The 13744-nt window shown below is 33.3% G+C and overlaps 1 protein-coding gene and 1 long non-coding RNA gene across 3 annotated transcripts; one reads left to right on the forward strand and one right to left on the reverse strand.

Annotated features, from left to right (window-relative positions):
* The first annotated feature begins 1721 nt into the window (after positions 1–1721).
* On the forward strand, positions 1722–2425 carry LOC140983776 (uncharacterized). The gene is made up of 2 exons (XR_012176510.1): positions 1722–1775; positions 2083–2425. It is a non-coding gene; the product is annotated as an uncharacterized lncRNA (long non-coding RNA).
* A 468-nt stretch (positions 2426–2893) lies between these two features.
* On the reverse strand, positions 2894–11630 carry LOC140985225 (ATP synthase subunit O, mitochondrial-like). 2 transcript variants are annotated; one of them, XM_073453007.1, is made up of 7 exons: positions 10634–11630; positions 7088–7279; positions 6557–6607; positions 5425–5668; positions 4029–4141; positions 3291–3377; positions 2894–3167 (listed from the first exon to the last, which is right to left on the reverse strand). In XM_073453007.1, the coding sequence occupies exons 2-7, from the start codon at positions 7184–7186 to the stop codon at positions 3039–3041; spliced, it is 723 nt and encodes a 240-aa protein (XP_073309108.1). In that variant the 5' UTR covers positions 7187–7279; positions 10634–11630; the 3' UTR covers positions 2894–3038. The 2 variants fall into 2 exon arrangements, with proteins under 2 accessions (XP_073309108.1, XP_073309109.1); XM_073453008.1 differs by lacking the exon at positions 7088–7279 and adding an exon at positions 6402–6426 and having other exon boundaries at positions 6531–6607; positions 10634–10754.
* Positions 11631–13744: the final 2114 nt, after the last annotated feature.

Raw genomic sequence — 13744 nt, forward strand, 5'->3', positions numbered from 1 at the left:
GACTCAAAATTGCATTATTTGTACTACAAAGCAAAGATACGACGTTACAACGAATAAATTTAGCGACGGTTTTTATTCAACCATCGCTAACTATAGCGACGGTTTTATTAAACCCGTCGCCGATGTTAAATCGGCGACGGTTTAATAAAAACCGTCGCTATTAGCGACGGTTTGAATAAAACCGTCGCCAAATTAAAATCGGCGACAGTTGAATAAAAACCGTCGCTACATACATAAAACCGTCGCTAGTAGTGACAGTTCAAAACAAAACCGTCGCAAATTGCGTTCCTCTTCCATTCTACCGTTATATCACCGTTTTCCACCGTTATATCCCCGTTTTCGGTATATAAAACGCCGATACAAGCCATCAACCTACACACCCCAGAACCTCGTCAAGGTTGCTGACGTTCCGGTTCCGGAATGCCCGTTCCGGCCGTTCCGTTCCCGTTTCGGCGAACCATAGTTGGCGGCCGCTCCGCTGTCTCCGACCCCAAGTGTGGCCAACGAAGCCCGCTAAATTTTCGACGTAAGTCTCTGTTTTACGTTTGCTTTGAAATTTTCGCCAACCAACCAAGAAAAATGATCCTTTATCCAAGTTTGGTGGGCATTTTGAATTCTTGTCGAATGAGGTTCATACAGCCTCCAGTTTTCTGGCTTGTGTCCATTGTCTGTAGCTGAGGTTTAGGTTCGAGATTCTTTCTTTCACTTCTTTAGCTAGAGTGTTTCAATTTAGTGAGGTCATGAAATCATTAGTCAATCCAAAATGTCCTCTCTTTTCATTTTCATTGATTTTGCGGAAACTGGTGTAAAAGCACGTACATCGATACGTAAGCCCATATTCTAAATAAATAAAAATTAAATTAATAATAAAAATATTTTCTACTCTTTACATATTAATCATCCAATTCATCAAACAACATTTCGTTCGGGAAAAAATAGATCAGAACAAATTATAAGAATTTGGAATAATGATTTGTCAAATTAAGTACTAAATTGGAATAACATAATAATACAAATACAATGATAAAAGTGTAAATAGAATTATATGAATGTATTTTAATTAATTAAGCAATATAAGAGTGAAAGAAAATAATTTAGTATATGATGTTGATATTTATCTACTCATTACATCAATTAATTGATAAATATGCTCCTAAAGTTAAAAAATTACATATTAAAAATCTAAAATAGTACTTACTTATAATTTTGGAATAACTAAGAACATGTGATAACAATTTTCATTGTAAGTTATATTCTAAATTATAACCACGTAAATATTGTAAATTTGAAATCTTTCAAAAACCTACATTTTGTTAGTCTGAGTTATATATAAAAAATAATAAAACATTATATTAGCTAAAGAAAGCCTATGGACACAAATTGTATTTTGAGAAAAAAAAATTAATATATTTAAACATAAGAATTGAAAATAAAGTGAATAAATACTCCATCCGCGGGTTCGGAGATGAGGATAATAAGCTTATATCCGCCTCGAACTGCTTCGGAGATTTTAAAAAATACCCGAACACGAACCAAACTCGAAAAAATCAGGGATCTCATCCCCGTTTCGAGTTTTTCCCGTGAGGCTCCAAACCCGTGGGGAGGTTGTCATCCCTAACCCCTTCTATGCCCAAGATATATTTGCTTAAAGTAGTTAACTAAGAAAACTTCATTTCCAACAATTTTAGTAATTGAAGATTCATTTTCTTAAATTAATAATTGAAACGCTGTATGGAAACGCAAAGCTGATGCTGCATGCTTTTCTGAAATTCACTGTAAGTCATCACATTTTCGAAAATATGATGCTTATAATTTGCATTACTTCTGTTATAAAATTTTTAACATGTCTTTTATTTGCACTCTGAGGACAGCGGAAGAACGTTCTTGGTTATTTATGTTTAACTGCATTCCATGTATCAATTTCCTTGCACAGTTTATGAACCTCTTTAACAGAGACACTCTTATCACTTGTTATTATCCTTTGATTCCCGCATCTGTCTCGGTATTCTTTTCATAGTTCTACTATACGATTCAACGTGACCATTGAATCAATCTTTGTCACATGTCTTTTGAATCTTGCAGACATTGAAATCAGTTTTCGAGGAGACGCTGGTTGCTATTCCAGATTATGTATTAGATTCACCTCTTACAGAGACACCGCTGTGCTATTCGGATACTTTTGCTAGTTCCAAGTCACGGTTACCTCCTCCACATTCAATCAGAGAAGAGATGATATATCCCTAGTTTATATTACTTCCCTTTATTGAGTTTCTAGTTATCTCCTTCAAAGTTTCAGAGAAAAAAGGTCGATTCTATTTAGCAGAAATATTCATATATTTAGATCTTGACTAAATTGTGTACTAACTACATTATATGTTACATTAAAAGCCCACCAAAATGCAATGAAGTCCTGATTGCAAAGCCATTTTTATTTGCTTGTATATTTTTGGATATTTGTAGTACGAATATTCATCAGTTTTCAGTTTCTATGATATAATTTTTTCCGTATCGTTAACCTGCTAATGCTTATGGTCAAAATTTGAGAAGATTTAAATGAAAATATTAAAATAAATATTAGTTTGCGTGTAATTCTTGACACTAATTATTAGGATGAGAAAATATCTACCATTCGTTTTTTTATAAATTAGAGTTATATATGCCAATAAATAAATTGTAGATTTAACATTATTGCAATAGTTTGGCTCTGGTTTAGTTGAACACCCCTCACTGGACAATTGAAGGATGACAAAATGCTCTTCAATGCATGAGTGCATTGCATGAATTACGTCATTACAAATCTATACCCTATATAGAATCCCTGGTAATGATTATAAATGATATGTTGGAAAATTTTTAAATAAATTGCAATAAAAATTCCTCATCAAACCAAGGATGAAATTCAAACAAGTTGTCCATGAATCAAAAAGATAATAACAGGAGTAGCTTTTATTTGCAAGAGCACCGGACAACACATTGTGAGCATCCAAAAGTGTTCATTGCTCGTCAATCTCCGAGTGTTTAGGCCAAATGATTGGGAATTATTGAGCATCCAAGTTGATAGGCTGGCGTAGGAATCGCTCCATCTGAAGTGCCCTAGTCTTTATGGACATGTCAAAAACTTTTTGCTGGAATTCAACCACCAGTCCACCAAGAATGCTGGGGTCAATCTGCAGATCGACCAGTAAAATTGTGGATTCATCCATCGCCGATGGAGACTAGATCACCAACAGTTGAATGTGGGTGTGGGTATGTTTTTTTTTTTTTTAATAGATATGACTGAAAGCACACACCTTCAGCTCGAGCTTAACTTTCTTCCCTTGCCCAAGTATATCATGCAATGTCTCCTTCAATTCTTTCTCCTCCTCTGGAGGTAGAGCCTTGTCATTCAAGAATAGGAATTCGTGAGTAAAAGAGATAAAGAATAAAAGAGCGACAAAAAAATTTGGTGAAAATTAATCGAAACGATAACTTTCTTATGTCACACAGACACTCAGGATTGATAGTTGCAAAGCTAACATTTGTTTAACATTACTAAATATTTGGAATGTGTTGATGTCGAATACAAATAAATTAGAAGACAAAACAGACACTGCACGTACAGAATGGATTTTCATAAAATTATCGAGAACTAATTATAATATCAACTTATAAAACAACAAAATATAATTAATGACATAATTTTTAAATGAAAATTATATATAATATCTCCCGATTCTTGATGCTTAGTATATGATGATAATAGATAATTTGCTTGTGGTAATTTTTGGCAGGACATTTTTAGTGAATAAAAAATGTTTTTCTAATCCCATATATTTTATATAGAAGTAAATAGCATATAATTATACATTACATCAGTATGAATATTTTTTCTAACCCCTGCACGCTTAGATTATTAATACATGTCTCGTGGTATGATGGTTATAGATGCTGCACAAGCACAAATCCAGTACCAAGGTAGCGAGGGGTATGATTTGCAAAAGTAGAAAAGATTAGTCCATCTAAAACCACATTCCAAACGATGAACTTACAATAACAGAGGTTACAGTAGCTTTAACTTCCCCTCTATGTGCCATGGTCAGCTCCGAGAATCTCTGGGCTATTCGTTCTATATGTCCCAACCTCCCTGATTCAGCAACAACAGCTGGTACAACCAAATGCCATAAGACATGTTATATAATTATATATGCACATAAATGCTACAAGCAAGACAATGTGATAAGAAAGACAATTAGACGGATGGTAGACAAGAACATAAAATAAGAGACGTCAAGCTCCAAGGTGGCATTGACTTGTCAAAATTTTGTTCATGTCAAAAGAGTAGGAATCAGATGAATGACAAAGGAGATAGTTGCATATTGAGTCTTAGTTTCTTCTGAAGTACTAGAGTAGAAGTTTGTTAAAGATGTTGTGCATGTGCTTATTTCTATTACTGGTCCTAGTAATTAAGTGAAACGTTTACTCATGAAAAAATAACGAAAAAAGGATAAACAACTTGTATGCTAAGAATTTCTTAAATTCAAATATCTTAGCCTCTGCAATTTTCAGCTTACAATGAAATTTTTAAGTACAACTTTGCCCAAATAATGCAAATCCAACAAGGGACAAAACTGCAGATAAGCAGATCCAACATGGCACAAAACTGCAGATAAGCAACCCCATAAAAAATTGATGCTTCATAACTAATACTTGATGAAAGAAACCTAATTGGTACAAAAAAGTGTAACGATTGTATATAGTTCCAGAAAGTTTCGCATGCCTCAAATATCTGAGTAAGAGAACCACAAGGAAATTTAGTACTATATAGTTTAATTTTTTTTTAAAAGACTTACTAATTCATGATACTGATTATTGTGTAGTACTAATTACAAGACCCACCTCAAGTATTTGGTTTCCACTTAGACAAATGAAACCATAAAGGAGAACATAGCTTTCTACAGCAAAGCAACAAGGATGGAGACAAAAAACTGGTTAAGAGAGCATAAATATTGAAGCTCTGTACCATCAAAATTAAGAGGAAAAATAATTTTAAAAATATATCAAGATACTAGCGAGTCAGAAGAGACGTGATGAAAAAAGAACTAGCACAGAGGAATGAGTCTCATATCTCGAAGCTAATAAACAAAGTCATTAGATACTCTTACTGTGGTGAATTCAAATAGTCCTCAACAAGCATGACCTCCAAAGTGATATAACCCCCGTATCTAGATGTATGTGGTAAGATTTACTGTATTTCAACAACAAAGTGATAGTCATTTGATAGTTTACTTCAGCACTTATGTTATATATAAGAGCACCAATAAACCACTTTCAGATAAAGGCAAGGCAAAAGAAGTATCCCATAATGATTATAATTTTCAGAACATACTAACATAACAACAACTAATCATTCTGAAACACAATGTATTCATTTGCAAAAGCACATACCCAAAAAGTTCTTTGTTATGTCATCAAACTTAGCTTGAGCACCAATGTCATTTACGGCCTTCACTCTGATATCCGCAGTCACAGATAGATCTTTCATAAATTGAGAAAATTTGGGGCTTTTCTTTGAAGCCTCGATAAGAACAAGAAGCTCAGATTCAACCTTGTCCAGTACATTAGCTTTAACAGCAGCAAGGTACAACGCCGAAGCATAGTTTCCTGAGACACCATACATTGCAAAGGGTACCTAACCGCAATACAAAAAGGGGACGGGGTATCAGGAAAGCAAGAAACGCCTCAGCAGCATTTTTTATGAACTTTTATAAAACTCTTGCATCAGGAAAAAAATGGTGTTGAAATGGGGCAAGGGAAAATCAATAACTCAACTCCCTATCAAATCATCAATCATGAGTTACATATACGCATCATAAATCACATATCTATGAATAAAGACAAATCAAAATAATAATAATTTTTTCAACACTAAACTTCTGATGTTAGACAATCAAGTAAACCAAATGGTATGACATGGAACTGATTATCAAAAGGAGTTCAGAAACAAACTTTAGGCCTCAGTAAAGTTTGAGTTAAATATTAGTTCTGTGGAAGAACTACATGATTAAAAAAATGTGTAACACTATTCATCAAAACAAGCACCAAAGTAAGAAAAATACAGAGCCTACTGATGATATATGTACTGTAGATAAAATAGAGAAGAATAGTTATATCATAAGTATATTTATAATGACAACATGACTTAAAAGATGCAGTTGTGCAAACATCAGCCTTATAGTCTGTTCCAAAACATAAATAAAACAAGATGCAGAAACACAAATGCATGATGAACAGATATCTTTTGCAGCATTCACGAGGCTAAAAGAACGTCTGAATACGAATATCCATATAACACATACTGGTGGCAAACAACAATGATTCAAGACATAAAAATCTAGAAGAATAAAAAATTTATTCAGAGTAACCTTCAGCTTAGATAACTCAAATCGTCTAAGCTCGTGAAAATTATGTCATTATTTCCTGTGAAAAGAAGCGTACTTTCTCATTACAAAGACATGAATGTTTACAAATACGCATCAATATAGTCAAATGACATACAACCGCAAAAAATGATCATTACCTTGACTTTCTGCTCCTTCACAGGAGAGGTCGTTGCATAGTTCCTCGAAAACTGCAATAAATAACAACCAACAACTGAATAGAAGCCCACTTATCTACGGACTCTCCATAAGAGTATTTCGAAACAACATAACGATCACAATTTAAATATCACGTAAACTGAACGCCAATACTTATTCTACTTTCCTTACAGAAATTATCACTCCCCAGTCATAAATGACAATACTTAATGAATATAGGCGGAATAAAACGTCAACATATAGAAGAACAATATACTCGCTTATCGGGAAACGTAAATGAAATGCCAGAAAACCCAAAAAAAAAAAAACTAACAAAACAAAACAAAACTGAAATTACGTTGAGCAAATTCAGTTTGTACCGAGGGATAAAACACGCCAGAATCGTAAAATTTTGACGTGAAACACTAAATTTAAAGGTATGCATAATTCTTCCGAGCAGATCGAGATCGAGAAATAAGAAAATAAAAGAAATCGCACCATTTTCATGTAATAAGAACAATTCTCGGCCATACCTCAGCATTGGCGAAGGAAGGGTAGACAAACACTTTTTGAGCGTCGTTGGCTAGGGTTCTACGAAGTAGAGGAAGAGTCGATCGCAATCGCCCCGCCATTGTCAGCTTTCATTTCCTATTTCTTGTTTTGGTAGCTGCACTGTTAACTCATAGCGGCGAAGGGGAATCGGAAAATGGATGTTAAACTGTGACCTGGGGATGGGGAAATTGAAACTTAATTTATTATGTGACACGTGTCCTATCATTTAGTGCTAAATATAACATTTTAAAATATATATATAAGTTCATTATGTGACACGTGTCCTATCATTTAGTGCTAAATATAACACATTTTAAAATATATCAAAACATAAATAGGAATGTTAAATACATATAAATTTAATTATATTTAGTTTTGTTTTAACCATGAAAGATGTATTTAATTTTTAGTATAACTTTAATTATGTTAAATAATAGATAAAATAATACATGAATTAGAACTACATGCATACATTTTTAGACACAAACTCATATTAGATCGTCTCACATGTTAATTTTGTTAATTTTGTGATATGTATATTATATCCAATTCGACTAATTTTTTCATTCTATATATAAACTGGGTCGATTCGGTGCGGCCAATGACAGTGAAGGTCAAACACGGGAATCGGAGGAGCATTTTCTGAAACAACAACATAACATCCAGTTAAAAGTTTGGAGTAACCGGGTAGGTTTTCGGGTCGAAGGATGAAGGATGTTGCTTGGTCGCCACCGCAACTAAGGCATCGCCGCCCATGACACCTGCATCCTGTCGTCGTAGCCGACAGTGGAAGGACCAAAGCTAATAATGTTTCGACTAAGGGCTAGCACGGTTGTGGAACAGACTCCACAAGACCTCCGGGCCTCTCTTTTTTCTGGCCATTGACGTCGAGCAATGGAGAACTAAACAGTCGTTTTGGCTTGGGAAATAAACGAAGCAAATCGTTCGCGAGCGGTGAAAAGTAATTTTTAGTTTGTTCGTTAATTTTATCAAGACGAGTTAGAGATTAAGAATATTTAGCTCGTGAGCTCACATTTATGTTTGTTAATAGGCTCGTGAGCTCAAGCTCGACTCGTTTAAACGGCTCACCAGCTCAAGATCTAGCTCTGCTCGATTAGTTGTCTCATGAACATGTTTGTTTATATGGCTCGTAAGCTCAAGCTCGAAATTGACTTGTTTATCTAGTTCGAGCTTGATTCGTATACGTAGTCGTGAATATGCTTGTCTATATGGCCTGTGAGCGAGCTCCGGTCATTTGTTGAGTTAGTAAATAAAAAAATATTAGTACTAATTCAAATAGAATGAATTGAACACAAGACCTTATTGCAATAAAGATGAATTTATATCACCTAGCCACAATTGTATTTTTTAATTTAACTTACAAATCAATAGATCATTTTACTAAAATGCAAGTTAAAACATAATACATAAAATAATTTTAAAAAAATGCACCAAATTATTCTTTTATCCTTGAAAATTTATATCACTAAGCCAAATGCAAGTTGAGAAAATTTACAAATTATTATACTAAAATATTATTTGAAAACTAGCATAATCAATAAACGAAAATCAAGAAAAACATACCAACTAATTCATTTAAAAAAACTGAATATTAAAATAATAAGAACTTTCAGTACTAAGCCGACTGCAAATTTGAATAAACTTATATATATTATGCCAAAACATTTTTCAAAAACTAGCATAATAAATAAATTAAATATGTTCTTCCTATCATATCATGTTGCATTGGTATATCTAGAAAAATTATTAAATAGTTATATATAATCAAGATAATTAATGCTTGAGCTCGATTCTATCGTTAACGAGCTCGAATAAAACTCAAACTCGAGCTCGATTGCGTCCTTAACGAGCTCGATTAATGATACATGCTTTTTAAAAATGATAAATGAGCTATTAATGAATTAACTGAGTTCGAGCTATTCGCGAGTTTAGTGATTTCAAAACGAGTCGAGCTCGAACCTCATAATAAAAGATCAATTTGAGCTCGAGCTTAATATTGTTTGACTGGATTTGGTTTGTTTACATCCCTGGTTTTGGGGTGTGGTGAGTAGGGATGGCAATGAGACGGGGCGAGGGCGAGGGCGGGGGCGGGGGCGGGTTTGCCGTCTCCATCCACATCACCATCCCTGAATTCCATCCACACCCCTATACCCGCCCCAATCCCCGTTTTTTCGGGTTCGGAGAATCCTCAAACCCGAAACTTCGGAGATCAACTTCTCATCTCCGCCCCCATCTCCGTTTCAAAAATATTAATATGGTAAATCGATGACGGATTCGGATATTTTTTCAAACTAAAACTAATTATTATCTATTATTATTAGAGATAATATTAATATTAATATCAATATTAATAATATTATTATTATTACTATTTTAAAAAATAATATTATTACTATATTATTAATACTAATAATACTATTATTTTCTTATTGATATTATTTTCGGGACGGGTTTGGGGATTTCGGGGATTGGGATAGTAATCACATACCCGCCTCGAACTACATCGGAGATTTAACAAAAATCCCCGAACCCGAACCCGAACCCAAACCGGAAAAAATCGGGGATCCCCAACCCCGTTTCGGGTTTTCCCCGTGAAGCCCCAAACCCGTGGAAAAAGTTGTCATCCTTAGTTGTGAGTATTAGTATTATACAGTAATCATCATTAAACCTTATTTTTTCTATGATATTTTCATTCTAGATATTTGGGGGAAAAATAATTTTCGATATGATTATATTATTTTGTTTTGTTTACAAGCACGTAATACATACAACGGTTATTTTAAACACGAAAACTACTCGGAACAATTTATGTATAAATATAAATATAATTACAACAAGCTTTTCCATCATAAAAATAATTATGGAAGACAATTTGCACCGTTTTTGACATTTTAACAATACTTTTTTTTTTGTCCATGAAACTAAGATTTCATTTGAGGGAAGGATAACTCAAGTTGCTCTAAGAGCTCATTTTAACTCATTATAAATCGTTCTAACTTCACTTTTCTCTCACGTGGGAGGAAAGGACGAATCTAGAAATTAGAGTCAGGGAGATTTGAACTTAATGTAATAAATTATATATTATTACAAAAAAAATATAATAATATATATACTATTTATAATATTTGAGTCATGACTAGGTGTAATTTTTAGAATCTCCAAAATACTTTTTCTTTTCTTTTTTAGGGTTCTTATTTACTTTTTTTGAATTTAAAATTAAATTTATTTAAAAAAATCAAAATTACTCATTAAAAATCAGAAAATTTTAAATTTTAATTTCAATTTTTTTAACAAAAGCACTAATATAAAATTTGTTTACTGTGCATGCACATTACGTGTACACACAATATTAGTATATATTAAAAAAAAGTCATTATATTATATTATTTAAACAAAAGAACACTTTTTTTACACATTAATTTTTTATCACTATTTTGGGGATAGTTTCCCCTTAATTGGAAATATTAATTCCATTGAAAAATGGAAAGGAAAAAAAATAAATTTACCTTACTAACAAGTAACACCGGAACAGCAGCGGAGTGCGGAGTTGAGGGCGGCGGTCGACGGGATTGTGAGTTTCTCTTCCTCTACTTTTCTCCCATGCTCGTTCTCTCCTCCCAGTTTAGAGAATTAAAGAGATAGAAAAAAAAAAGGTAATAAAAAAAAATTGAGATGGACTAGCTGCTCTGCTTAAATCCATATGAGTGGGACAATTGTATTACAAAAGTTGAAAGCCTTGATAAATTTCCATGCAAAAGAGGCAGTTTTATTTCATATAAACTGAAACTTTCAAGTACATTACAAGATCCAAAAGTATATAAAGATCATGGCTTAATTCTCCAAGAAAATACCTTTAACTAACAAGAGTACATTTATTATGCTGATCCGTATGGGAAGCTTTCTTGTTGCTGAATATTTATATTAGTTGTCTTTGTGATCTTGTGATGATAATGATTGCATATGGATGAGGTTGATTAGTAGTCTTTTGTATGTTTCTAGGGGCTGAATACAACTTCATGGTCGAGGTGGTGGAAAAGAGGGTGATGGTGGTGGCGTTGAAGTTAGAGAGGGCGTCGATGGTGGTGGTGGTGGGGGGGTAGCTGGAGTCAGTGGTGGTCGGGTTTTAGGTAGGGATGGTGGGATAAATGGTGATGGTATTGATAGAGATGGTGGTGGTGGTGAAGATCGGGTGGGAGCGGGGGTGGTCGCGATGTTGATGGTGGTAGAGGGGTTGGTCTTGGAAATCGTGGTGGTGGTGATCGTAATAGTGGTGGTCGCGGTGAAGATGGTGATCGAGGTGGCCGAGATAGGCAAGGTATTGGAGGGCGGCGACCACGAAAATTTGGAGGGGGCGTTATGCATCGCCTTGTTTGGAAGGTTGCATCGACTGCAGTGCTCATGGAGGCATTCGCATTGAGAGCCAATGAGGCAAACCATGTTGCAAGAATCCAGGTCTTCATTTCGTTAGACCCCATTTTATCTACTTGAGCAGAAGGGTGGATTGTAGTAATTTATATTTATAGGGAGAGCTTTTTGCCATTCTATCTTTGTTTTTTTAAAAAAAAAAAAAAATCTATAATTTCGATATGTTACACACTTATCGTGCATATTTATTTGAGCACGGATAAGATGTCCTAGACCTATTGAATGTGATAAAATATAGAAAATTTTCAATCTAATAGGTGAGTGACACCTCATTGATTCTCACATAAATATGTACAATAAGTTTACAACATATCAAAATTATATATATATATAGATTTATTATGATGCTCGCTTTTGTGTCCACCAATGAGTTGTTGCTCACCTATTGGATGTTTGATGGACACAAAGATGAACATGGTTGATGAGCAACATAGCAAAACTGTACATATATATTAATTGCGAATTTTTTATGTATCTATTATCAATACTATTTATATCATGCTATATATTTATCGAGGCAAAAACTTGTGTGAGACGGTCACACGGGTCATATTTTGTGAGACGTATATTTTATTTGGATCATTCATGAAAAAGTATTACTTTTTATGCTAAGAATATTACTTTTTATTGTGAAATCGGTAGGGTTGACTCGTCTCACAGATAAATATTCGTGAGACCGTCTCACAGATAAAGATTCGTGAGACCGTCTCACAACAGACCTACTCATCTATCGACTATCTATACTAAATATTAAATGACGACACCACATTGGTATGATCAAATTAAGAGAGAGGCGGTGAGTGTCAAATTTTATTTTGTTTCATCGAATTGTGTTCCATGTAAAAAAGCAAGAATGCCAAACATCACAAAATCAAAAAAAGCTCCAAATTTTAGCACGTATTTGAGGCACACACATTGATATCCTCAACTGCACGTATATTCTATAAAAATGTCATGTTTTACTTCACCAAATTTTAAGGTAAAATCCATCACAAAAATGGCTCATTACCATACAAAAAGGTAAAATTCATTCAGTCTCCCAGTTTGAACCCACTCTGGAAATCAATTCCAATTTTTTTTTTATTTCCATACTTTGAATTATTGGATTATTAACGTGCATGGAATAAGTTTTAGGATAAGATCATTTCTTGATTATTGAGAGAAAGAATTATTAAAATCAATATTTCTCAAATAAATTATTAAAATCAAATATGTTTATTTGGATATCTATACTTTTTTTTTAGATTTATATCAAAATCGTTGTTCTGAGTTTTCAGACCATAGCTAGTTTTGATCATATTCTTGGCTATATAATAGTTAATCGATCAGAATTATGATATCAGAGAGCCATTAGTGAAATGTTAAAGAACAAAATGGTAGAAATATATTCCGATTTCTCTAATAATTTTCGATTCCTTATGCGTTGCGAATACATTTTACTTATATTATTTCAAATTCGGGACAAGTAGAAAAATTATAGGGACACCGTGAGACGGTATTAAAATATTTTTTCGAGAAAAAGAAAGGTAAATCAGAAATAAATTTATCCGAACTCTCTGTACCCAAAAAACTTTGTTTCAACTCCCTAAAAGAATAAAAATGACAAAAATACCTTTACATGTGTTGATTTTAATGATTGATTTTTATTGAGCCAGAAATGGTTTCAGATACTAGGTAAAATTATTTCAAACATAAAAATTTATTATTAATAATTAATTAACTGTTTGAGGAAGAGAATTTTCTCAAATAATATAAATCCGAATCTAGGTTCGAGATTAATTCTTTGCAGTGTTTATTTCAAAACTTTATAATATTTGAAACAAGAAGATCTAACAAAATTTAGATATCAAGAAACAAGTGGAACTATCGGAGTCTTAAAGTAAACTTATGATTCAAAATAATAGATTCCTAGAATTAGTACTGGATTCCTCTAAAATCTCCGGAGATCTTAGAAATTCAAAATACAATACAAAATTATGACAATATGTTGTGTTATGTACAACAAAATGTGGAGAAAATCCGTGAAAAATAAGAAGAAATTCTTGAAACATTAAATGATATTCAAACAAGAATTCAAACCTTACAACAATGACTAAGTTCTGGTAAAGGATTTTGGAAGGAAGGTTACCACCATCTTTTAACACTAAACCCTTACTACACCAAAGAAGAAAGACCAAAGTAATGTCAAAACC

Source organism: Primulina huaijiensis, chromosome 9 (assembly GCF_012295235.1).
Source record: "Primulina huaijiensis isolate GDHJ02 chromosome 9, ASM1229523v2, whole genome shotgun sequence".
Classification (NCBI taxonomy): domain Eukaryota; kingdom Viridiplantae; phylum Streptophyta; class Magnoliopsida; order Lamiales; family Gesneriaceae; genus Primulina; species Primulina huaijiensis.

What these genes read in the sequence shown, in the direction of transcription:
- LOC140985225 (XM_073453007.1), bottom strand. Translation starts at nt 7,186, where the DNA reads ATGGCGGGGCGATTGCGATCGACTCTTCCTCTACTTCGTAGAACCCTA. An exon ending in CTTCCTTCGCCAATGCTGAG is followed by an intron (nt 6,608 to 7,087) that starts GTATGGCCGAGA and finishes TATTTATTGCAG; the next exon opens with TTTTCGAGGAACTATGCAAC. An exon ending in CATAACAAAGAACTTTTTGG is followed by an intron (nt 4,142 to 5,424) that starts GTATGTGCTTTT and finishes TGGTTGTACCAG; the next exon opens with CTGTTGTTGCTGAATCAGGG.